General features: G+C 35.8%; 1 protein-coding gene across 3 annotated transcripts in view; it reads right to left on the reverse strand.

Moving 5' to 3' along the window:
- LOC131051360 (ethylene-insensitive protein 2.2) overlaps positions 1-24,815 on the reverse strand; it is a 67,242-nt gene extending 42,427 nt beyond the window's left edge. Inside the window, exons 1-3 of one of the 3 annotated variants that reach the window (XM_057985843.2) lie at positions 24,490-24,815; positions 16,201-16,519; positions 15,518-16,085 (exon numbers count right to left, since the gene is read on the reverse strand). In XM_057985843.2, the coding sequence (XP_057841826.1) occupies positions 15,518-15,766 (249 nt within the window). In that variant the 5' untranslated portion in view covers positions 15,767-16,085; positions 16,201-16,519; positions 24,490-24,815. Of the gene's footprint in view, positions 1-15,517; positions 16,520-24,489 lie in introns of all 3 variants that reach the window. The other 2 variants (XM_057985842.2, XM_057985841.2) reach the window with 2 other exon arrangements.
- Between the last annotated feature and the right edge of the window lie 2,818 nt (positions 24,816-27,633).

Below are 27,633 nucleotides of genomic sequence, written 5' to 3' on the forward strand. Positions count from 1 at the left end.
CACTGTTGCATTAAACTAATAAATAACCTTGATGCTGTCCTACACTACAAAATATCTCAAAGAGTTTCCATCCTCTTAAGAGCCTTTCCTCTTCCCAATGCTACCTATATAATCTTCAACTCAAGTGATCCACAAATCATAGCAACTAATTCCACATTCAATACTAGCTAAGTAACAAACATTCCCCAAGACTTTTGGGAGATAACTAACTATCTAAATCCTTAACTGAAGTTGATTCCTCATTTAATTGAAGATTACTAATGGTATAACAGCAGTGTCCCTTATTTAATTGACACAAGTAGAACAATCAAGCTAACTAAAAGACTAACAAAATTTTACAGCTAACAAGATCCGGTCAACCCCAATCCATGTCAGCTATCAACAGCTTAGTGTTTGCGGGTCAAAGAGGGGGCATTACAATGTTGTACATCTTTTGAAGGGCCTTCATAAACCCTTTTCTCACCTCTTCGTCTTCAAAAGGAAGCACTCTCCTAGTCCTCGGTCCATACCATTTCAAATTTAGAGCATAGACTGCCATATGATGCAAGGTGTTCATAGCATTCTACCTATACATCACAATGGGCCTAATATGCTCCTCATATGGTTTCATTTCAAATCAAGAGCCCTACAAGTTGCAAGTTACAACTAAAAAAAAGATGAGAAAATTTGCCAATGCACCTAATCTTCACGTGCTATAACATTCCATCAAGATCAAAGTCCAAGTGTGAATCACTCCCAATATGAGAGATTACCTCATCCAGTGTTACCCCAACCAATCCCTCTATCTCAACGAAAATCTGTGGCACTTTTAGGGTGGCACTTTTAGGATCAACATTCCAACATGTGGCTAGACTCTAATGATATTCAACAGTCTATCAACCATAAAGTCAAAAGGTGTAATGCCCTTCCCATTTGCAGCCTTGAGATGTTGGTATTTTGCCATCTTTCTGACTATGCATCTATGAGACAAATGGGCAGAAATTGTTGAATAAAAATTTTCACACATAATAAGATTATTCTTCTATTCCATACCTTTTAGTCAATGATATGAATTACATATATATGAAATTCTTTCTACCTCCTATAACAACTCCACCAAACTCTCACACTAAATCTAGGTGGGTTGTTCAAACACCTTTATTCTCTTCTCTCCCTCCTATTTTCAATCCTGAAAATCTACGTGAATTGTGTTAACAACTCACTTACATTTTTATGCTCACACACTATAATATAATATTAATTTATCCTAAATACAATCCCAACCAATTCTTCTCATACCTAGAATAGCAATGTGAGTTGTTAGTATAACTCACTTATATTGTAACATAACAATAATTATTATTCTAACCTATGTGAAAACTAACATATATTAGAGATGCATAGGTGGTTGTGCTTGTGTTTGTTGTTTTGGGTGTTTATTGATAATTCAGCTTCACCATTTTCATTGTGGTTTCTATTCTAGCTTTGTATGGTGTGTATGGACCAGTCACGTGTTTTGAGATGAGGTTCCTCAACATGTTGATTGTTGGTGTTATTTGCACGGAGATGCATGTGTGATGCTTGTATGCTTGGGTTACCATTATGCTTTGCAGCTTTACTTCATGGATATGCATAATAGATTTTGTGTTTCAAATGAAATGCCATTTATATGCATTGATTTACATTTATATTAAGTACCCCATTGGGTGATTATGCTATGCTTTGGTTATTATTTGTACATTTTGACATGTGCATTGAGTGGTTACAAGTATAGCACTATTTCTCCACCTGGCTATACAGGTCTAAGTTTATCTCCAAAAGTGGTTACTTTAGAGATATCACACTAGGCCTCCCTTTTTGTTATTCCCCGATTGTACTTGAATCGAGTACGATATGTGTCATTTTTTACCCTATGCTAACCCAGATCCAAATCAGTAACGATTTCAACGACTGTTCATGTTGCAAGTTACCAATAATTGTTTGATTTAATTTCCTCATTTTCTGTCAATTAAAAATTAGGAATGAAATAATTGCTTATATCGTCTAGCGAAAAAAAAAGTGTTTTCGTAAAAAAAATTCATAGGGTTGGCTGTTTATATATGATTTAATTGACTTTATTAGAAGATTATTAAATGTCTACATTACCCCGAGTTTCCGGGACGGGGACAGCAGGGGACAGCGGGACGAGTTTCCGGGACGGCCATTTTTTTTGCCAAATTTGGGGAGGGGGGGGGGGGCGCTTTATAAAATATGGGGATAATTTAAAATATATAGGAAAATTCTAAATGTTCAAATGAAAACATGAATAAAGCATGCATATATACATTATATTCATATGAAAACATGGATATAGCATGTGTATGATACTATGAAAACGTTTTAGAATGTAAATTTTGAACATACAACATTGTCAATACTCAATATGCATTCATAATTCAGAATTTCAATTCATTCACATTGTCAATATGCATATCATAATAGATATTAAAGAAATAACATACAAAATAGTAAAATACCCAAAGGCTACACTGTTTTAACTATTAAAATTTAAATTTAATATGAAATTCTAATTATTTAAATTTAATAATATATAATAGTTTGAAGTACTAAAAATATTCATATAATAATATTAAAATCGTTTTCTTTTTATTTTTTAAGACTTCGAACCATTTAGGTCGAAGATGATACTTTTAATTTAATTTTTAATTATTTCAGAACAAAAAAAAAATTTTAAATGACATTTTAATGTTTTGAATTAGCTTGGTCAAAGGGGATGACCAGCTGTCCTTGGGACGTACGGGCGTCCCCCATGATTGGGCAAGCTGTCCCCCCATTTCCGAGACGTCCCTTGCAAATACCCCTATATTTGGGGACGGGGGGGACGTCCCCTAGCCGTCCCCAAGTCCCCGTGACCAGGACAGGGGATTTCAGGCCGGGGACGCGTCCCCGGGTTACGTAGTTAAATGTTTTATTTTTGTTAAACAGCAATTTTGAGAAGAAAAGAAAATAAAGAAAGTTAAAAAATAGAAAAAATAGAACAAAAGGAAAATAAGTTACCCATCTTTGCATTATTCATTTTTTCCAAAGAAAAATGTTCTAAAACCCTTAATGGGAAAATTTAATAATGGGGAAAACTGTGTTAATTAGAATTGGAATGTCTTGGAAGATGGATGGATTGGAAAGGAAAAGGATTGTGATGGCATGTGCGTGATCTTCTCATCTCCAAATTGGTAAAATTACAAGTTTTCATTACTTTGGTATGCTAGTAAATCTCTCATTTCTTCTCTTTTTGACATTTGTTGATGTTTCTTCAATTGGATGTCATGCTCACCCTTAAGGGAGCATAAGACTTCCCCAATAGTTACCAATTTGAGCAAGTTGAGTAGAAATGAATTTAAATGTGAAATTTTAAATTTTCCATTTTGAGCCCTTATAATACCCAATATTTTCAAAATGCTTGGAAATAATAAAATTTATTTCCTAATGTGATTGTTGTGCATTTTTAGAGCAAAACAGTACTTTTTTGTAATTGAAAAAAATGAAAATTTAAGGTTTCAACAAATGGAGTTCGAGAAAAATTGTTCGTTTTTGCATGTAAAATTATTTGGAAATTTTTTAATTTAAAATATTTTTTTGGCTGTTTTAGAATGGGGAAAAAGATGAATCCTCCATGGATTCTCATAAGGATCATTTTGAGATCCTATTTAAATTTGTGAGCCAAATTTTTGTAACTTGTTTTCCATGCCACGCTCAATTGTGATGAGTTTAAACCTAAGATAAAGGTACTAGAGAGTTGTAGTAGAGTGGCTCTTGACATTAGCCAAGGCACAAAGGGGCCTAAGGATATGACGGGTGAAGTTTCCTTAATAAGTGAAAACTAATGACAATGATAAGGATTCGAAGATAAAAGTAACCAAGATAATGATTCCAATGGGATTGTCAGAGCACTCATACAAGCTCAATATTAGCATAGAAGGCATGTGCACTTTGGGAGCACTAGGACTTGTAGGTTGGGTTCCTCACAAGGCAGTTGGATTCATACTTGACTCCACTTAGCCATCCCTTCGAACTTTGTGATGACACTCCATACCTCCTCTCTAGCATCTTATTCTTGTGCCCTTGGCGTGTGTGCCCAATGGGTGTGTATTGCTTGTGCCATTGGTGATTGTGCCCAATGAGTGTCTTGCTTATCGCATTGGTGTTTATGTTTGTGCCCAATGAGTGTCTTGCTTATCGCATTGGTGTTTATGTCCAATGAGTATATTCTATTTCTACCATTGGTGTTTGTGTCCAATGAGTGTTGTATTCTTGGACCCAACTTGTGATGGCGATTGAGTGATTTTGCATTTTGTGTATGCTACATGTTTATGAAATGATAATCAATATATTACAAAGGAGCGAAAGACTCCTTAAATAAGAGATTACAAACGATGTTTTCATAACAGAAACTATCAACAACTCAGCAAAGCAAACTAAACTAAAAGAAATAAAGAAAGTTACTAAAAACTAACTAAACGACTTAAATGACCATTTAAAGCTAAATATAACAATATTACTTTGATACCCTCCCTTAATGGTCATTCTACTAACTACACCAAGTTTGCCCCTAAATTTTACAAAATTGTCCAAACTCAAGGACTTGGTAAGAATGTCTACAATCTGATCCTCGGTTAGAACATACTACAACATCATTGATCCATCCTCAACAAGTTGTCATGTGAAGTAACAATGAAGCTCTACATGTTTTGTACGCTCAAGGAAGATTGGATTTTTGGCAAACTTTAGCACCCCTTGGGTATCACAAAACAAGAGTTAAGGCCCCGCTTGTCAAAAAGCATCCGTCAAAGTCATACTGTCTCACATGCTGCTTTGACAATTTCTTGATACTCTGCTTCCGTCGAGCAAAGAGCTACTGCCTACTACTTCTTACTGATCCATGTGACTGCACCTATACAAAGACTAAAAACATATCTAGAAGTAGACATCCTACCATCACCTGAACTTGCCCAATCTGAATTTGCACAACCAATCAGCCGAGGATCTTTCCTTATGCTATACAGAATGCCAAAGTCAGATGTCCCTTTCACATATCTCAATACTTGCTTCGCTGCAACCAATCTCCTGTCTTAGGGGCTATCATGAAACAAAAAAATGCAACTCACAACATAACTTAAATCACGTCTAGTGGCTACAAGATAGATGAGGCTGCCTAGTAGTTACCTAAAAGCTAACTCATTGACCACTGGTGAGTCTGATTTGGCTGAAAGTTTCAGCCCTTTCTCTATAAGTGTAGATGAGATTTTGCAATTTGTCATTCTAAACTTGTCTAGCAAACTCTTAGCATATTTAGACTGAGAAATGAAAATATCACCACCTGTCTGCCAAACTTCAACACCTATCTAATAATGCAAAAGGCCTATATCTGTCATATCAAAAGCCTGACACAAATTCAATTTGATTTGCTCAAGCAAATGTGCCCCACTACCAATAGTGATAATATTATTCATATAAATGACAAGAGGAATGATATCACTACCAGTGCTTTTGACATATAAATTGGTATTTGAAGGACTTCACTAAAAGCCATGTGCATCGAAATACTAGTCAATATTTATGTACCATGCCCTGAGGGGCTGCTTTAGGCCATAAAGAGTCTTCACCAATCTACATACCTTATGCTCTTTTTCTATAACCTGAAAACCTTTAGGCTGTGTCGTGTATACTTACTCCAAATCTCCATTAAGGAAGGCACTCTCCTCATAGTCTATGCCTTCTCTATGTAAAAATCCTTTAGCTACCAATTGTACTTTGTACTCGTCAAGGGTTGCATCAGCTTTGTACTTGACTTTGTACACCCATTTCAAACCAATGGGTTTCTTCCCCAGCAAAAGATCTGAAAGAACCCAACTATTGTTCTTCAAAAGACTATGATGTTGAAAATCCATAGCCTTTCCAATCAGGTTTACCTTTCGCCTCTATTAATCCTAGGGCTCATAAACATTTCGAGTGTCGGCCATAAGAGAAAAGTTCACTAGACTCTACTTGCTCTTGCCTTTGGATGATCTACGCTCAGCCAATTCATTATCCCAAACATCACCAATGAGTTTTTCCCACCACTTAGGCCATAGGGTAGATGCATCTTCTTCCAAATTAGTATGACCATCATGACTTAAGTTGCCTTGAATAAAAGCATTTGGATGCTGATCCAAGCTGTCCAAAAGAAAATATTTTGGTGTGGGTACTTGCCTGGGAGATTCCACAAGTTTGGAATCATCATAATCCCCCCCTTGAGGTGGAGCTAAGGGAAGTCGAACACCCAAGTTTGTAGCCTACAAAGGCTGATCTTTAGGACTCTTAATGTTAGAAGAGAGTTGAAAAGGCCCACCTTCATCAAATACAACATCCCTGCTGAATTGTAAACAATTAGTGTCCACATCAATCAGCCGATAGGCCTTGTGATTGTCATTAGACTTTTGGAATCTAGTTTGGTTCTCTTAGCATCTGGAATCCAAACGTATGCAATGGAACCAAAAACCTTAAGATGTGATTTACCCCCAGACACAGCTTCTTGACGTCATCTTCTTGACACCCTATGTGGGAGACCTGTTAACAAGGTATATTGTAGTGTAAACTATTTCAACCCAATACTTCTTTGAAACATTCTTGTTCTCCAACATGCATCGACCGATTTTTGTAATTGTACGGCTCCTCCTCTTTACTACACCATTCCATTGAGGGGTATAGAGTGTAGCAGGCTATCGTTTGATATCGTGTTTAGAACAAAAGTCAATGAATTCGTTGGAACAGAACTCACCCCCATTATCTAACTTAGGAGTGATGATTGGACATCCTGACTCTTTTTCAACTAAGGCTTTAAACTTCTAAATTCATTAAACACATCAGATTTTGCTTTGAGGAAAAACACCCACATTTTCCTACTGAAATCAACAACAAACATGAGAAAATACCTAGCACCAGTGACTGATACAGTATTCATTCATCCACAAACATCTGCATGAACCAGTTGAAGGACTTTCAAAGCTCACCAAGCTTGTCCTTCTGAAAATGGAGTTCGATGTTGCTTCCTTGCTTGGCAAGCTTTGCACACACCGTGTATCTGGTATTGAATCTCAAGTAAGCCTTCTACTAAGAGAGATAAGATAGGTTGAAATCCCCATAACGTTGATGCCAAAGAGTACTAATAGATGAACTCTTTGCAGCCATTGCATGTCCTTGAGACTCTCTAGTATCAACCAATCAATACAAGCCATGATCTTCGATACCAACTGCAATCGTTTTCTTAGACTCCTTGTCAACAATATGACACTTATGTGCACTGAAGAGTACATCCAACTCGGGACAATCGCACATAATCCCTAAGAGCAAATTGAGCTCCATGCCCGAAACATAGTATACATTGAGAAAAATGAGATTTCTTCCAAAATAAGTAATCTGAACATTGCCTTTGCCAACAACTATGTACCTTTCACCACCACCGAAGATAACAGAATCTAAGCAAGCCTTATACTCCATGAACCAATCTCTTGTGTGTAAAATGTCGAGATGCTCTAGAATCAATATACCATGCAAAAGACTTTGCATGATCTATTATTCATTTGGCCATGAAAGCATAGAAGGTAGACTCCTTCTCTAAAGGCTCTACACCATGAGCCTTCTATTGAGACCCTCCCTAGTTGAATTTTTCATCAGCCAACCAATTTCTGCAGGCTTCTTCATATGACCAAGTTTACCACAATAATGACATGTGATATTCTTCAAATTCTTGGAAGTATCATCAAATTTGCCTTGTCCTTTCTACTAAGAGGAGTTACCTTTGCCTTTGTCCTTTGCAGTAAAATCCCATTCTATACTTGATGAATAACTGCTTCTATCAAACTATTTCTTCCATATGTCTTGTTGCAAGAGTTTGATGCACAACTATTCGAACTTCAAGTCAACATTTGTAGAGGTGATGTTCAGAGTTTCTATGAAATGCTCATATGACCATGGTAGGCTTTTTAGCGTTATGATTACCATATCTTCTTCAATCTTATGTCCAATAGCCTCCAATTGATCGCAAATGTCTTCGATTTTTATCAAATGATCCTACAAAGACATTTTCTCATCCAGCATTATTGAAAACAACATATTTTTAAGGAAGAAGGCTTTGTCTTTATCTGATGTTTTGTGCAGAGATTTCAAATGAGTCCTTATTTCTACAAAAGTCTTGCCAAACGACACTTTGGGAAGCATCTCATTTGTGACAGATAACTTGAGGAGCATAATAGGTTCACAATTATGCTCATCAAACTTGTCTAGTCTTTACCTACAGCTGTTGGACGTGTATGTACAAAGGAAAATCTGGTCACAGCACTAATACTCGAAAATTGTGAGCATCCACTGTTTCCAAGTGTAATATTTTTTTATGTTGAACCTTTGACTCCCTTCCAACATGATGTTGGTCAATGAAGCCATCCCTCCCGCTATCTAAAGTCACGGAAAATGAGGTAAATTGCAGCTTTAATGAAAAATTTTAGGAAAAAAATTTGAAAACCCAAACACTCGTCAAAAATTTATATAATGAAACCTCGATTTTATCCAAAAATTGTAAAAAAAAAATCTGCATAAACTTTAGACACCCTAGATGAACAAAAAACCCTCATCAAGAAAACTTTGCAGAAAGCTTAACATGGCTTGAAGAAACCTTATCTGAGTAGAAACAAACAAAATCCTAGGCAAGCAAGAAAGAAATGCCCACATCACGTTGGCCAAAAAACCCTCGCACATCCTTGCAAAAAAACCTATCACGAGGCAAAAAAAAAAGACCTACACCCTACGAAACAAACCCTACTCACAGCGTCATAGGCAAAAGAAAACACCAAGCGCAGGCAAAAAAACGCACAAAATCGTCACAATTATTTTTAAAAATCATCCAAAGTGAAGAACAATACCACCGCGATTTTTTTATTGAAAAAATGTGCAATTTTCGAGAGAAATGGAGCCACGATTTAGCAGAAAGGCACCCAAGAGATTTTCAAAACAAATTTGCTTTGTAAAAATCCGCTATTTTGCTGTGTAAAAATCCACAATTTTGCTTTGTAAAAATCTGCAATTTTTAGCATATATAAATCCCACAATTTTTATAAAAAAAATTGTTCAAAAAACTTCTAAAAATTTCATGAGCCACGAAATTTTATTAAAAAAATTTGCCAAAATACCTTTAGAGAAACCTTTGCTCTAATGACATGAAACAATAATCGATATATTTTACAACGAAGCAAAAGGCTACTTAAATAAGAGATTACAAACAATGTTTCTATAATGAAAACAATCAACAACTCAGCAAAGCAACCTACACTAAAAGAATCAAAGAAAGTTACTAAAAACTAACTAAACAACTTAAATGACCATTATAAGCTAAATATAACAATATTACTTTGATAGTTTACTCCACATATAGCATGTGTGTAAGCCATCTCCCAATGTTTTTGGCATGTGTATGTTTATGGCCCATGCGACTATCTCCTAGCACGACAAGAGTGGACCTAAGGGTTCCGCGAGGTTGGGTGGTATGGAAGCCATTGTTGGGGTTTGAGGATCTTGGGAAGAATTCCTAGATCGTGATCAAGTTGGTAAAGATTTTTTCTTTAATTTATTTAATTATTGCAATGTTGTAAAGATGTAATTTTAAGGACATTTGAGGATGTAATTGTAATATGTTAATTGAACCTCCTTAAGTGGATAAAATGATTTGGTGGTTTGGATGCCTTTCTGTGTTTTGACGTTGAAATCCAAACATGCTCATTATCTTTGTTGGAGTAAATATTATTTACCCGTAGCTTAAGTTTAACTTATGCATATCATATTTCTAGGTAGTAGGTAAACTTTATTATTATTTTATGTTTAACTGAATTTAGTAATTTATGTTGGGTGGTTGTACCAATCCTTGCATCTCATTGGGTCTCTCATTTCCACCATTGTCTATTTATGCAAAGCTTTATGTACATTGTTATTCATCTCAATACAAGTTACATTTCTAGTGAAATATTTTATTCTCTTCGTGTGAAGGTTACATTGTTGTTTGTGGCCCTGGAGTGAAGTCAATACTTCAACATGGTATCAAATCCTCCATTCAACGTCTCCTTCCACAACATCTGAGAATCTTCATCAGTCAATTTGAGATCAGATTCCAAGAAAATCGATTTGCAGTTGAGGCATTCTTCATTGCCCCGAATTAATTGCAGATCATATTTCTTTCCTAGCGGGTTGACACTGTAGTTGAAAATGGGTTTTTCTTTGCGGGGGAACTATAGGTAATGAAGCGATTTCATAATCACTCATCTTAGTGAGCTTCATTTATTGCCATATTTGTATAATCTTGTTCCTTTTCCTGGCACACCTTATGAGAATCTTATTTGGAAAGGCAATAGCACTAAAGTCTTTAGAGTTATTTTTAATCATATAGATGATGGCATTTTGGAGTCACTTATTCATTTTGAGTGTCCTCATGCTCTTTTGACTCACATTTGAGAGGTATATGGTGATCATGATACTCAGCCATTCCTTGATGATCCTAAATCCGATTTTAATGTGCCTCTTCAATGTTCAGAGAAGATAAACCATGTTTGTGATCCTTTGAAGGCTTTTGAAACTTTAGATGAGGTTGCAATTGCTTCAGAGGTTCCTGATTCTTCGTCAGAGATAGTTGATCAGCCTTCACTTTCACTAACTCCTTATCCAAAGTCATTTGAGACTTCCATCATCCCTGATCAATAGGATTATCATTGTCTTTCAAATTTGGAGTCTCCTATTCAATGATAGTTGTGGTACAACTATTGTACCATCTTCTTTGTCTTTGGAGCTTGTTCCCATTCAATATCTAGTGCTTCCTTGTTTGTCAGCTTCTATTGTGATTGGGTATGTACTTGACTGGATTGTGGCATCTTCATCATCCAGGGACTTGGCAACACATGAGTAGATTTTTGAGACGTCATCATCCTATATTTGGATTCTATTTCCTACCAATTACTATCCAAAATGGGAAGCATTTGTACTTGGTTTATCTTCTTCCCAAGGGGAGAAATGTTGTTTGTAGGTATTAAACTATGCTTTGTCGTCAAGCACTAACCATTTTTGTAGGGCAATATCCATTATGGAGGGGCTATGTAGTCTCCTTTCCTTCCTATGAGGGGATCATTGCTTGTATATGCATGATGTATGTAGTCCTTGGGGGGTGTGATTGTGTCCTCCATCCATGCATCTTGTTTGTTTCTCTCTTTTGGAGAGAGTTTTGTCCCATGAGGTTTTCTCTTTTTCTCTATTTGTGAGAGATTTCTTTTCTTTGCATTTGCATTGTACATGGGTACCTAAAATGGCCAAGTTGTCGGGACCCATATTGCATCTTGCTTTCATATTGCACAATAATCTTCTCCCCAAGTTGCATTAAGGTGGGATGTTGGAATAAATATAATTTACTTGTAGCTTAAGTTATAACTTAGGCATATCATAATTCTAGGCAGTAGGTAAACTTTATTATTATTTTATTTTTACCTGCATTTAGTAATTGTGTCGGGTGGTTGTACTTACCCTCACATCTCATTGGTGCTCTCGTCTTCGGTCTTCCCTATTTATGCAAGGCTTATGTACATTGTTATTCATCTCAATTTCAGTTACATTTTTGCTGAAATAATTTATTCCCTTCGTGTGAAGGTTATATTGTTGTTTGTGGTCCTAAAGTGAAGTCAATACTTCAACAATCTTTTATGCCCTTTAAATTCATTGCAATGTTAGTTAAAGATGAATGTAGAAAACGCTTCAATTTGAGATATAAAATGAAGCCTAAGATATTAAGCATGTTGTTTTGGAGCCTTTAGCTCTCTTTGTGTGTGAAATGTGTCGCTGAGAACCACCTCCTTAAGGAGTCATTTAGGATTCTTCGAGTGGCCTTCATAGGGTCAGGAGATGTTGGACACATTTACCCTTCACCCTTGGTTATGTTGGCCTTGTATTGAAGCCTCTTGTAATATCCCCAATTATTGGGAGTGATCTGCTTCATGGGCTAGTGTGAGATGAGATTGGTGTCTAGGACCTTCTCATTTCCTAGTTTGTTTCCTTCGTTTCGAAGTTTGTTTTTCATCAAGGCTCCTTCCTTGTAGTCTATGAGGGTTGTGCCTGTCAGTTAGCACACTAGCGCTAGAACCAGGACTAGAATGCTATAAAGGACTACAACACCAAACTTGGACACCTAAGCACTAGCACTAGAATCAGGACTACAATCCTATGAAGGACTACAGCACTAAGTTCATCATTTTGTTGTTTGGTTTGGTCTTTTGACTGTTTCTCGAGGAAACTTGTATATAAAAGTTGCACCTCTTGGCCTAGAGAGTCTACCCATGTGTGATTAGTGCCCTTATGCCCATGCGTTAGCATAACACTTGTTAAAGGATGTCATAGAAAAAGTTGGACCCTCTAATGTATGAAGCGGGTGGATGCTATAAAAGTGGTAACCAATTCAGCTCGTGTACATAAGTTAGTTGGCTTTATTGTGGAGGGTGATTACAAGCACATTTTCTACACCCCATGTTGTGTTCACACATTGAACACACTAGAAAGATAGATTAAATGAAGGCAATAATGACAAGTTCAAAACATATAAATGTTCATTTGCAACCATCACACCTCCCTCTTTTCAGAAGTTCTTCAAAGGAATTCCTCAAGCTCTCAGAGATACTAGATATCCTAGCTACATTATTTTGATAGAGAGGATGCTTAAGGTGCAAGAGCCCTTATAGTGGCTAATCTAGAGTGGAGTAGATGGCCAAAGGCAAGCACAACTAAAGGAAAAAATGTGAAACAAGAGATCCTTGACAATAATTGGTGGTCCACAATGAAGTAAGAAATTGCTAATATTATTATTAATTGTTAATTTATTGAAGTTTCTAAATTGTAAATTATTTTCATTCTTTGTAAAAGCATTCACTGTGTCATTTAATTTTTAATCTTTTTGGAAATTTTAATTTTTGGAAACAATTTCTACATATGTTTGCTCCTTCATGTCACCTGTTATGCAAGTTCTAAGATATATTGATACAAACTCTCCTAGCCTTCAAGAGATATACAATACATTTGATAGCATGCTTAGGCAAATGAAGCATACCATTCATAACAAGGATCTTCATTTAAGATTTTATAAGGATCATATTAGGCCCATTGTGATGCAATTGTGCTTCATATGGCAGCCTAGGTTCTAAAACCCAAATGGTATGTAACAAGGATTGGGAGAGCATCTTCATCTTATAATGAAGATGTGAAAAAGGGCTCATGAAAGCTCTTCAAAAGATATATACTAAAGAGGAGTCTAATTCACTATGAAAACAATGGCAAAACTTTTTCAATCTCTCCAATCCAACATTTAGCAAATAGAGCTACATTATCTCAAACTAACCCTATTGGATGGTGAATGTGGCACGGCAAGAATGCACCAAAGTTGAAGATACTTGCCAGTTGCTTACATTCATAGGTTGTTAGTTCCTTTGTTGTAAAGAGGAAGTGATCCACATTTAGCTTTATCCAATCAATCAAGCGCAATAGGATTACCTCTCAACAAGCAAGAAGTTAGTGGCCATGCATAGTGCCTTGCAACTGACGAACTCTTGAGTATCTACAAGTTGACTTGTTGATTCCAAAGATGCCACATAAGTAGCTGAGGCACAAGAGGGATAGGTTGCGTTCCACTAGATGAAGCAGCCACTTGTATACTGACTCAAATTCAAAGTTCTATTTTGATGCAATGTTGTTAAGGGCACACAGAATTTCTATGTTTTTATCACTTTTTAGATGAAACTTGCAGATTTAGAGCATTTTGTTTTAATTTCCGTATAATATATATGCACATTGACAATGAAAGTAATTTTATATTGTTAATTTGTCAGCAATTAAATTTTCTATGATGTATATGATGAAAGCATTATCAGTATTATCATATGAATATTTTAAATTCCCTATACTTTTTTATTTTACCCTTTTTTTAAATAGCCGGCCCTTACTATCTTCTAAAAAATGGCCCCCGAAAAAATCTGTCCCAGAAATACATCCCCTGCCATTTCCACCCTAAAATGTAGGTGTAACATAGAATAAAACTGGTCCAACCTCAAATTGGCTCATCAATAGAATAATTTCCAAACTGTCAACTTGCTTATTAAATATATTCCTCAATATTCCTGAGAAGCACACTTATTACCAATATCTATATTATCTTTAAATATTTATTCAAACTGAAATGATTATAATTGACTGCCAGATGGCCTATTTCTCCTTGGCTAAACAGATTAGCCATGGATGCCAACATATTAGCATTAAATTCTCTTTGTATACAAGAGTTTATCCACAGGTCTTATGTTTCACAGCTTTGTAGCCATTGTAACATTTATACAAAACCCATGTTGCAGCTTGCAGTTCATGTTAAAATCCAACAAGGCTACAACTTAATTTTGATGGTACTTGAAAAATAATCAATAACAGTTTCGTAAGATTAATATTTAACTCTCGGATGGGATTTGCTAGATTGATCACAAAGACCAAAGATAAAATTTGATTGGGTACCTGGTAAAACAGAACTTGCATGTAGCAAGGAAAACTTACTATTTAGTATTTAGGCTTTTCTATTTCTTTGCTACATTTTTTGTGGCAGAGAAAATGTTTACCTGTCTTTGTTCTAGTAAAAGCAGAATAGCTTCAATTTGGCAGAATTGTAATTAAGAAGCCAGATTAGTGTGGGATAACACAAGAAGTGAGTCAGTGAGCAGAGAACACTCATTAAAACTAAGAACTTTGCAGCATCACTCTGTTTTTAATAGAAGGTATCTACTCAATGAATTCATCAAAAAACAAATGTGTTCCAGACCAAAAAAACAATGGTTGACCCTTTGCAGATCCTGTCAGACTCAAATATTCACGGGTTGCATTACAAATTAAAGTACACTTAAATATCCAGATTATGGAATGACATCAAAATGCAAAAGGGATAAGGCATATGCCTTACGGTAATGTACTCACAACACAACTGTGTAAGCTAGGGAACACACATGCAATAATGTGAAAAGAGAATGCCTCTGTAAAGAGGTAAAGAACCTGTCAAAACTTTGCTGGAATAAAATACAAAATAAAATTTAGTCATTTTATGCACATTGTTTTGGTCATAATGGTATGCACCTTAACAATGATTCAAAACAAGTGTGTCTTACAAAAAGACAACAAATACACATCAAATTATGAAAACAAGATTTCTAAATATTTTCCAGGTTCATCTTTTAACAGAAGATGTGGCCATTAAGCAATAAAGTTCTGTATCTTAAAATATGTGTGATAACACAATAGTAAAAAGAGGGAGAAACACATTTCATTATCACACAACATTTTTAAGATGAATATTTCAGGTTTCTTAGTGTCAGCTTAATACTAGAAAAAATGAACATCAGTCTCATGAAATAATAATATAAAACTCAAAAGAAGATTATGGCCAAGAGCATGAAATTTATACCTGAGCAAGATGTTTCCCAGTTACCAGCCCAATTCGAGCTGCAAGGGATTGGCATAAAATTGAAACTACATTGGAGAGAATCAGCAACCAAACAAGCTCAAACCCAAAACGTGACCCTCCTTCAATCACTGTTGCCCACTTTGCAGGATCAATATACCCCATTGAAATTAAAAATGCTGATCCTAGATAAGGATAAATTCTCCGTGGAACACCTTCCATTTGTGACGTGCCGACCATCTCAGTACTCATATTTAAAAGCAATCCTTCATAAACACATTGAACAGAAGAACCCTTTGCTCAATATCTACATTACCAACATATTACAATCGGTTTCAAGCAATGCTTTAACCTGGTTCTGAGCTGTAGAATACTACAAGAATCATCAAGAGTATTCATTGCAAGAAACCACATGAGACAATTCGTTGACAATAGTCTCTCTTAAAATTCTCAGTTGCACATTTCTGTCTGCCAAGAGTACTCATCAACAGAAAAAGAAGCATACGGATGCATGTATTCGCACCCCAGGGTGATACGAAATACATTCAACTATATCTGATGGATCTATCTGCTGGAAAATCAGATAATTACTCAGTATCTCACAGGATCACAGTAGTTAAATATACAATAGAGGAATTCCGCTTAAATAAATTTGAAGCATCAAAACCCAGTAGTTATGGTAGTACATTAAACCAGCAGCCAAAAGCTAAAGCCATTTGCCAAAAAGGAGCAACTTCAAATTTTGATCTTTGTGAGCCAGTACTCTTCTAATGTAGCACGTTGAGAAACTGAAATACAACCAGAAAGTCCACCCAGTTCTGCCATGCCCACACTTTATATATGCCACACTGAAATCCAGGCTCTATTCAACCTGGAGCTACCCTCCAATTCATGGCTGCTCACCACAAAACATGGATAATCTCATAATCCTATTGCCAAACCTGCCCACATTCATGCATTTGACTGAACCTTAGCACATGCAAAAGAAAACCAATTTGTTCTTATCTGCAAAATAATTTGTTTGCGTTTAGTCCAATTATGCCCAAAACACTGAATGAATTTCCTGCCATGTATAGTATGTTTCAAGAAAATAAGACCTTACCAAAACACCAACTCATCACAAATTTTGCCTTAATACATATTTTCTAATTTTATACAGTAAATTCAAGTAAAACCTCACTACAAGAAATCAAGTCCTCCGAATTGTCTAACACCTGTACATTGTTCAGAGCCAAGTCAAATTAAAGAGCAGGTCAAATATGAGGTAGTCACAGTTTGAGGGTATCTAGTCCAACAGCTTTTCCAGCAGGAGATAAAAAAAATCTACACATTTAGTCCTTCTTACAGTATATTTGAGTAACACATGACATCTAAAAATTTAGGGCCTCCACATTGCAGTGCCATGAATAATTCATGATGTCCACTGACCATAAATTGACTTTAAACTCTTTCCAAAATCTACCCCTTAGTTTTATCACCATATCCCATTCAAGGGAGTAAAGTCAAAGTCAAGTGTAGAAAGGAAGTGAAATAGCAGGGTCCTCGTGAAAAGGTGAAGTTGAATTTTGGTAGTTTTGTCTGTGCTGCGAGATAACGCATGAGGCTTTGTGATAGGTGCCTCCATTTATATAGGGAAGCGAATGAACAACTATGTGGAATTGATAGATTTGCTAATGGGCCTCAAGGATATTTATGTGGCTGTCTATTGTAGCATGGAAGTTGAAGTGGACTCACAGGTCATGCTCAATGCAGTGTTAAAAGCACACAACACGAATTGGAAATTAAAGCCGATTTTGAAAAATTCAGAGATTGGAATTTGAAATTTTCCTTTTTCAAGATCTTTCATTGTCGCAGAATTCAAATCAGGTGGCCGACTTCTTAGTTAATCAAGGGACTTTACTTCAAGACTTCTCCTTATTAGATATTAGGGATGTTAAAGATTGCACTCTCTTAGCCTTCTTAAAGAAAAAGGATATAATATAGTGACTTACAGTCATTATGATTAGTTAAGATGTTGCAAGGCTTGAGGTGGAATATTATGAGGACAGGCATCTCACATGCTTCGGTATGGGAAGACGTCGTGTAAAGCACTTGGTTTTAGTAGTGGGAGGTTTCATATTAGTATAATGGTGTTTCTGGTCACTTATCTGTGGATTGTGTAGCTAGTGTTTCCTGTGTGATCTGTGCAATGTTGACCTTGCAATTGCAAGGAAGATAGATATATTTCTGCTATATGGCAAACAGGGAGAAGTCTAAGGACCTGCTCAGGCATGGGCCAGTTTCAGATCAGCATTTAAAGAGGATTATTCATCATGAAGATGAAACCAATATACAGCTGGTAAAGGCTATTTTAGGCAAGGAAGGATTAGCGGCTACAGGGTGTTTTTATTCCCATGTAATAATTTCGGAAGAATTCAAACAAATGTTAGCAAAAGCAGTAGTGGATCCAAATATTAGTCATTCTCTCATGGCTCTTCTGGTTAGGGTTAAGAAGGAAGAAGGCAAAGTGGAAGATGACCCATTCTTAGATGAGCCAAGGTATGTAATGTTGGAATCATTTTCCATTGCGCTAAAAACTCAAACTATCAATGCTCGATACAAATACCAGATTTAACCCGATCCACGTTAAGCGGTTAAGCCTTGTCACGGTCTCCAAGGAGGTGGTGACCACCAAGTTAACAATCTCCCCCTCAGCACCAATTGAGCCTTCAGCACCCACTGAAGGTAGACTCGAACCCGTGACCCAAGGCTCTGATACCATGTAACAGGCAAAAGGCAGCATCAATCCAAGGGCATAAAACTCAAAGCATCCATTCTGAGCTGCATGAAGAAGTGCATGAATTAAGGGTGGATGGTAAAATTTTGGAAAAATTCTATCAAGACCTCGATGTGGCAATGCAGCATATGGTTATCGCATTTCATAATGGAACACTGGAGTTGACAAGTAGCTTTACCATGCCCTTGTTGGAAAATGATCTGTTGGCAAGCCGCACACAGAATGTCAGTGATAAATGGTATAAAGTGCATGGTGCAATCCCATCAACAGGAGCTTTTGAACCCTTGTTAGAGGTGGGGCCTATGTCAGGGAATGGAGTTTATGGGTGAGTTGCTCAGTGATGGAAGACAGAACCTCCAGGCAGCCATGGTCAATAGGTTCTTCTTGTTATGTGCTAGGTAGGGTATTCTCTGTTACTGCTAGTTATATAGGCCCTTGTAAATGGAAGTTTGTGTGTTTAATTGTAGTGTTATTCTCTGCCCTGTTCTAGATGTCTATGTTTTGGTTTCAGTATATGGCTTATGTAAGTGTAAGGTAGTGTATGTCAAGTTTGCAGAGCAATTGCTTGATGGTGACATTTCTGTCGTGATGTTAAGCTATTGATACTGTTATATGTACAGTGTTAAGTTGTAGTTGGGCTGGGGGCCTCTTAATGGAACCCCATGAATATAACTGAAGAAAAAATATAAATTTATAAAAAATTTCCAAACTAAGAAACAAAATTAAACAAAACTAAGTTAAAATGTATAAATATGATATAAAGGATAATAAACTAGAAGGACCATTTTTTTCACAGCTGAGATATTGTTCTCATTCAATGTACAGTGCAGACAGAAACCCTTCTAAAATTTTACTATTATAATTAACCATTACTCCCCTTGAATCCTGTATAGTTTATAAAATAAAAATAACACGGCCACCACAAAACAATGAAATACTGATTTAGAAGGTATATACTGTAAATATGAGACAGAAGTCAAATCGGACTTAAACTACCAGTTTTCCTAAAACAGACAGGTTACTCTCTCATTCACAGTACAGCAAAGACAAACGCTAGCTAAAACATCTGACACTACACATTATCTTTACTACCTTTGAATTCTGTACAGCTAGCAACATTAGAAGCCACAAAACAATAGAACACAGAGGAGGACCTGTCTTTTCTACAACTAGATTTCTTTCTCATTCACAGTACAGTATACACTGAAACATAGCTAAAACATCTGATGTTATTATTTTGTACCTCTCCACTTGAATTCTGTTATTAAATTTTACAACCTAAAAGAAAATGAGTGCAAAAAAAATAACTGCAACAAATATTAAAATGAACATTTTTTCAACAACTGACAGATGTTTTTCAGAGTTTCAAACCAGACTGAAACCCTCCCTAACATTAGATTGTCATTACTCCCCTTCATCTCTGTACAGTTTACAACTCAAAGAAAACCCGCAAAAAACGATAAAATGCAACACATGCATACAACATTAAGAGTAAATAAATTAAACAATCATTCTTTCCATAATTTTAGTTCCAGTAAAGTGCAGACTGAAACCCCTTGGTAATACATGTAACACTAATAACTATAACCTTACTCCCCTTGAATTCTATACAGTTTACAACCTAAAGTGAAAAAACAGCAATAAATATTAAACTGCATCACACAAATGCAAAAGGAAAACCATATTAAAAACTCAAAAGTTCATCTTCTAAAATTTCAATTATCCACTATTAACAGGTTTCTCTCTTGTTCACAGTACAATGCAGCATAAAATCGTAGCTAAAGCATCAAATATATAATATATTATATCATAACTCACTATATAAGGAAAAGCTCGCAAAATTTTGATCTACAATATATAAAGATGAGAAGAAATGTAAAATTAAACTCGAAAGACCAGCTTTTCCACAACTGAAACTTGTATCATGTTCCTTGTGCAGTGAAGAATCAAAGTTTAGCTCAAACATCTAATACAATCTAACAACATTTCTGCCAACCAAAGGATATTGTGTGTCACTGAATGGTTCTCCCAAATCTATGAATCATTCCATTCAAAATGATTGATGACTCAAACCCAGTTCTTCCCAACGTAGAAATTTCCCAGATAAACTGTATGAAAATGACACGGGTCAAATTTGGATTGTCCCCTTCTGTTGACCTTCGAAAATAATTAAATACTTAAAATTAAGTCGTTGAATAATTAATAAATTATAAGACGACTAATTTTAATTATTTAAAAGAATCATTAAATTAATTAAATACTTCTCAACTATTTTATTAAGTGAATTTATATTATAGATATTTACTAAAGGTCGTTTTATTATTAAAATGGATTAAAAATTAAAATTATATTCTTTCTGGAAAGTTCCGGGGAAGGTTAAAAAAGGAGAATTGAGTAAGTCATTTGCTATCCTTGGTTTTATTAATTTCTCTTGGAGAGCTGGAGAGCTTTAGATTTTAGTTCAATAAGCCCTAGAACGGAAACCCTTGGGTTTTCATGGATTGGACGAAAACCTAATTCCATCTTTTGGGTGGATTTATTCCAGGATTCACACTTGAACTTCAACAGCAAAATTGGTTAAGTCTTCTTCGAAGACAAATTTCAAAAATATTGAGCACATCTTCAGTATTAAGGTACTTCAAAAATAAAGATTTATTTCTCAGAGAAGTATGGTAAAAGAGGTTTGATTTTCAGAACAAATATTATCTCTTTTTGCTTTGGGACGCCTTTATGGAGTTTGGTGATTCTTTTAAGATAGGCATTTAGAGAGGAGTTTACCCGCTTCAATCTTTATTTGGCAATAGTAATTAAAAGAAAAATTGTTTAAAGGGAACAATATTAGAAGAAACAATAATGTTGGTCGATCCATTATGAGCTTTCAGCTTATAGGCTTAAATGGCGGAAATTATTTCTTGGCTCAAGTATTTACTTTTTGGCATGGAATGAATTTATTGAATACACCAAAAGATTTATTGAATAATTTGTGGGATTTATGGGATGCCGCCCAAGTCTTTGGGAAGTCAAAGTTGATTTGAGATTCCATATTTCTGAAGCATGGGGATTATGTGTTAGATGTATGTCATGGACGTCCCTCTTCAGCTCTGCATGAATTCCCTGAGTGAGTTCGTGGCCTGCAAGGAGGTTGTTTTAATGCATTCTGCCCTTACATTGGGTCACCTATGGGGAAAGATAGCATATGACGACTGAACAAGGTCATTTGTTGGAGGTGTGAGTTGTTCTTCAAGCAATGTGGTTGAATTGAGGGCTAGCTTTCAAAGGGTTGATGCTTAGTATTTCTTGCATCGCTTGGTCTTTGCTGGACGATTTGATTCCAACTGTGGCTATTCCCGCTCTGTGCTGTGCATGGTTTTATGTGAGCTTGCCATGAAGTTGAGCGCAGACTTCCTGTAGCAGCATGAAAGGTTTGAAGTCAAGTAATATAGAATAATTGATGCGTGGAGGTCATTTTATTGTTTTGCCGCACCTACTCTCTCTGGCATAATACTCATGGAACATCATTGGTTATCGTTGATAGTCTTATTTGTGGCGTGAGGGAACAATAATTACTTCTGAGAGAGCATTTGGAGGTCTTGGCTTATACCTTTGCTGCTTCTGTGTAACCAGTGCTCTATTACAGACCTGTTCCAGTCCATTCTTTGGCTCTTTAACACTGTTTGAAGACTTCTGAGTCAATTCTTCACTATTATGAGTTAAGTGGTGAAGTTTATTCCATGATTAGAGGCTAATACCAAGAGCCACACATTTTGTTTGGGACTGAACAGTTCATACTCAGACTTGTCAATGCTAAGATCCGTTTACCAGTCCTGCAGCAGTTGATCATTTGGCATTATATCAGTGCTGGGTGAGTTTGGATGATTATACATTTGTTGCAATAGCTGAGAAGGTGACTTTCTGGAATGATGAGTTGGAAGAGTGCTAATGCTGCCATACCCTGCAATCAGCTACAGAATATCTGCAAGTAACAGTTTGACTCCATTTATGAGTTGCTGGAGTGTGGAAATAATGAACAAAGTGCTGGCTGCTTCTTGTTTTATGTAAGTGTGAATGCCTTCTTGCTTGGCGTGGATTAGGATGATAAAGTTTTGGCATCTCCATATTGTATAACATTCTCCATTAGAGTGAGTTTCTTGTATGCTTTTACTGTGTCTAATATGTGCCAAACTTCTGCTCTATTTCTGTTGTACCTATGCATATGCAAATTATATGACAAACACAAACAGCAAACTATGATAAACCTACAAACTGAAACCCTACTGACAGCAGTACAGAATTTAAGCACAATTAGTAAGATTTAATATTGAGTAAAAAATATTCAGGAAAAATTGAATGGGGATCTTCCAAAATTAAAATCAAAAAAGTCATTTTTTCAACACTATCAGGTTTTTTCTGGTCCACAGTAAAATCCCATCAAAAGCACAAGGTGAAAACCTAATGTTAGATTCTATAATTATGCCTGTTGGGTTTTGTACAGTTTAACAAAACATAAAACTAACAAACAAATTGAACTGTATCATTATACAACAGGGACATCAAATTCAACTCAAAAAAGCCATTTTTCCCAGCACTGACATATTTTCTCCTCATACCAAGTAAATTGCAGATTGAAACCCTAGCTAAAACACATAACATTACAATTTATCACAATTCCAATTCACTTCTGTATAGTATAAAACCTTGAAAAAAAAAATATTGAGCTACAACATATAAATTACAGAAAAAAGGTCAAATTAAACTCATCAGGCCAATTTTTCGGCATCAAAAAGATTTTTAACATCTCAAATACAGTGCAGACAGAATCCCTAGGTAAAACATCTAATAATTAATTTATCACTATTCTTGAATTTTGTATATAGTTTACAACAACTTACCAAAGACACAGCCAAAACAATGAACTGTAATTTACAAATTTGAAATCAACAAGGCATTTTCTCCCAGACTAAACACTAATTTTTCTCGTTCCCCACATTGTGCACGCTGCAGACTAAAACCTTTTTCAAAACATATAATTATATTTACACCCATTTAATTCTATAAACTTTACAACATAAGGAAAAAATAAAAAACACCAAAAAAATTGAACTGCAATATTTATATTCGACACAAAATCAAATTAAATTCAACATACCACTTTGATCCATAACTCACAATTTTTCTCTTGTTCCAAGAACAATGCAGATTGAAACCCTACTTAAATTATATAGAATATCATTACACCCTTGAGTTCTGTTCAGTTTACAACAGAAGGAAAGAACCTCAAAAAAAATTAAAATCAGTCAAGTTGACACATAAAAGGTCAATTTGTTCTACAATAGTTAAAAAAGTTCTCTTCTTTCACGTACAGTGCACACTGAAACCCTAGTTAAAAAAATTTACTTATAATTCCACATGACATCCTTTAATTTCTATGCAGTTAACAGTGGACATCATCACAAAAAGTAAACAGAAGCTTTTGAAATACAACACGAAGGTTAAATCAATCTCAAAATACCAATTATTTCCACATAACGTTGAAAGTCAGATTAATCTCAAAAGGCAATTTCTTACCACGACTAACAGATTTAGAAAGTGCCAATTTTTTCCACAACAACGAGATTCTTGAAATAACTTCGAATAAAAAGAATACCTACAGCACCGTGGTCAACTTAATTTCAAAAGCCTAATTCCTTTCAATGCTGACAGATTCTTGTAAGGCCAATTCTTTCTACAACTTTACGTGTTTCTGAAAGACCATTTCTTTCCACAACTAACACTTTTTTGAAAGACCAATTCTTTCCACAACTAACAGATTCTTGAAACACTTTTAATATTAATCTCGGAAGGCAAATTCTTTCAATAACTAACGGATTTGCTTTCTTGTTCGCAGTAAAGTGCACGCTCTATCCCTGGCTAAAACATTATAAACCTTTTGTCCTCACTACTCCCCATAATTGTGTGAAATTTGAGGGAAAAATATGAATCAAAGTGAAAATTCCGTATGTCAATTTAGGCTCGAAGGACATCATTTTTACAGAATTATTTTTTAGTTCTAACAGTACAATACATACTGGAACCCTAGGGAAAACATCAACTGTTATGAATTTATGACTTCTAGTTCAAATCCCATACAAAAGTCCAGATTACATAAGTTCAAAAACCAAAAGACAAAAAGATAAATTCAAAAATCTAATATAGCACGTACCTTTTTTCCGTCCACAGACGATAAATTTTTATATATTCACTCCCAAACCCTTGGAATTCCTGCACACATATTTCAGAGCCTGAAGACCTTTTCCCAGACACTTTTCAAGCGCTTATTAATGCTTCATAAAAGCCAAACACATAGGTCGGTGATATACACACAGTATATCTCTGAGTAAATATATATACACAAGTATCCCCTCACTCTGTTGCTCCCTGCAACAAGTCGTCGCTCTTGTATGTATAAAATAAGGGTTTTCCTTAACCACGCCGAGCAAAAGAAGGCAAACTCACATGGGGTGCTAACAAATTCATTTATACGTGATGGATGGATATACATTGAGTATACATCCAGAATAGCATTTGTATGTTTTAATTGAACGGCATATTTTTAGTGTAATGTGTTTGGGCCCCACCAAGCCGATGCCCTCACGGGCCGCCCTCGCTGTGCATGTGGAGACATTTTATGCTTTGGTTTTAATATTAATTTTACTTTAACAAATATAGTAATATTATTTTAATTTCTTTAATATTTTGCAAACTTGAACTTTTGTTAAGATGTCAAAGTAATGATGTCAACCACAAAGTTTGTAATTTAGCAAATCTATGATCCATTGAGGGGCTATTTAAAAAAATTCAAAATTTATTTTTTTTTTACATTTAGCTGGTCTCATATTGTATTATACATATAGTTAATTATATAGGAGAGTATTTTTTTATAATAGTTATCATGTTCTCCCACATTTTTAATATTGGCCAATAATCTATTTGTATTCACGTGTTTTTGAGATTAAGGGATATTGTGTGTTGTTATGGAGTCTACACAATCTATTTTCAATTTATTTAAGAGAGTGTAAAATATTTATTTTGTCAAATTTATTAAGTGTTAATAAATATTATGATTTTTGTTTCTAAGATACACAATTGAATCATTGATGAAATAAAAAAACCACATAACCTAATTCGATGCGAAAATGTGCGAATAACGCAATACCATTTTCACAAAGCAGCTCCCTCCTGGAGCGACACCTGTGGGGATTGGTCGACTGTGGTTAGCAAGAAACAGAAAAGAAGGAATAACATCTAGGCTCTACAAGGTCATTTCGATCCCTGTCGAAATTTCTCAATTAAAGGGCATTTTGTCTACCCTAGAAATTCATGGTATGATTCAGTAACATAACGAAGCAAGTTCAAAATATCCTCAACTGTGAATCTCCCAAAATCTAGCCCTAATATCATTCATCGCCCTCAATAGGTGTTTGAAAATGGGGTTTGGGTGGATAAATGTGCCTCGTCTCATCTGATTAACCACCTAAAATCCAATGTTGAGGTCGTTAAACCCTTTAACAACAAAGCTAGTAAAATTAATAAGAAAACTGGGCCAAACAAAGGCTAGAATCTGGGGTATCCTCCGGTTTCAAGCTCGAATGTAGTCCATCTGGGGAAAAAAAGGGTTTTTCCTTCCAAAATTGCTAATAACAAGGAACCAGTTTCTCAACCAAAAGCCAATAATACAGTCAAATTACCCTCAAGAATGCTTAATCCAATGGGGAATCTATATTACAAGCTAGGGCTTCTGGTTAAATGGAACGGTAAGGATTTCTAGGCCCGGGAGGCAATTGATTGGTGGTATTCGTGGTTCCCCCAAGAGGTAAGTATTTCTCATCTTGACAATGATGTTTTAATCATTTTGTGTAAGAATTCAAACACTAAAAAGATATTCTTTCGAGCAAAGTTAGATTATTTCAGGGGCATTGCTTTTCTTTTATGGAATGGTATCCGAATTTTGATCTGAATGCTTTTAGGCCTAGTAAGATCCGGAGATGGGTGGATTTGGGCCCTCTCCTTGTAGAATATCATTTCCCCCAAATTTTAGAAATTATAGGGAAAAAATTGGGCACCTACATTGGATGTGAAGGTCTTGATAGGGAAGACCAATTCAAACATATAAAATTGCTTATAGAATTAAAATCAAATGTTAAATCTTTTGATCTGGCAAACATTTTATCAAGTCGAGGATCTTGGACTATTAATCCATCGCTTTATAATGGGGCCATTGATATATCAGATATTATAATTAAAGAATCTGGGATTGAAGAGTCCAATCAGGTCAAAACGGAACCACAAATATTCCCTGGAATCATCGTTAATTTCATGGAAAACAAAGGTGGTTTCTATCTGGAATCCCATGATGATATCCTTTCGGTGCCCGTAGTATCCTTATCTCAGAAATCAGGAAAGAGTCATCTTCCCCAGTTCGACAACAGGGTATTCAAGGAAAATCCTTTAAATGAAACAGTTTTGTTGGGGTTGGAAATGAGTCAAGAATTGGACAAACCTAAGTGGGAAGGAGTTAATCCCTTGCCTTCTCCTCAACTAGGGTTGGACATTTCTGAGGCTCAAGCACAAAATCTGGGTGAAGGCATCAATCAAGATATTCCTTTAGGATTCTCAGGTGAAGAAGCTCAAAGCCTTAATAGGAATGATGACGTTAAGATTAACCACCTCAATAGTAAAGCAAAACTTCAAAGTTTGTTAATAGGTGCAGAAGAATTCAAAGTGGATGTGCAAGAGCAGTTGAACTTACTTGATCAACAAATGGAATTTAGTAAGAGTATGGATAATGACCAGGTGATGAATGATCTGGACCCTACATTTGGGATGGGTTGTCCTTTCAACCAATTCACTAACATAAATGAAGATGAGGCTACTCCCCTTGGATGCCAGTCCCCTGGAGTTGAGGGCAACGCCTTAAGTGAGGTCAAGTTAGGGTTAGGTCCTTGTTTGGGAAATAAAACTAAATCTGATTGTGGTTTAATTCCAAAGAAAAAAGGAAGGAAATCCATAGTTGAACTCAAAAATATGGCAGGGGAAGCCTTCAGGAAAGCAAAAATAACATCAATCATGAATGCAGGGAAGGGGAAGTTCCTTCCCACACAGACATGAAGGTCCTAACATGGAATTTTAGGGGCCTAAATGCCCCTAACAAGCAATGCATTCTAAAGCGTTGCATTTTTTCTTCAAAAATAGATATAGCCTTAATCTAGGAAATGAAACTTAGTCAATTGAAAATCGGAATCTTCAGGAAGAAATTGGGTCTTCTAGAATTGGATGCAATACCTGCGTTGGGAGCCTCTGGGGGCTT

Source organism: Cryptomeria japonica, chromosome 11 (genome assembly GCF_030272615.1).
Source record: "Cryptomeria japonica chromosome 11, Sugi_1.0, whole genome shotgun sequence".
Lineage (NCBI taxonomy): Eukaryota > Viridiplantae > Streptophyta > Pinopsida > Cupressales > Cupressaceae > Cryptomeria > Cryptomeria japonica.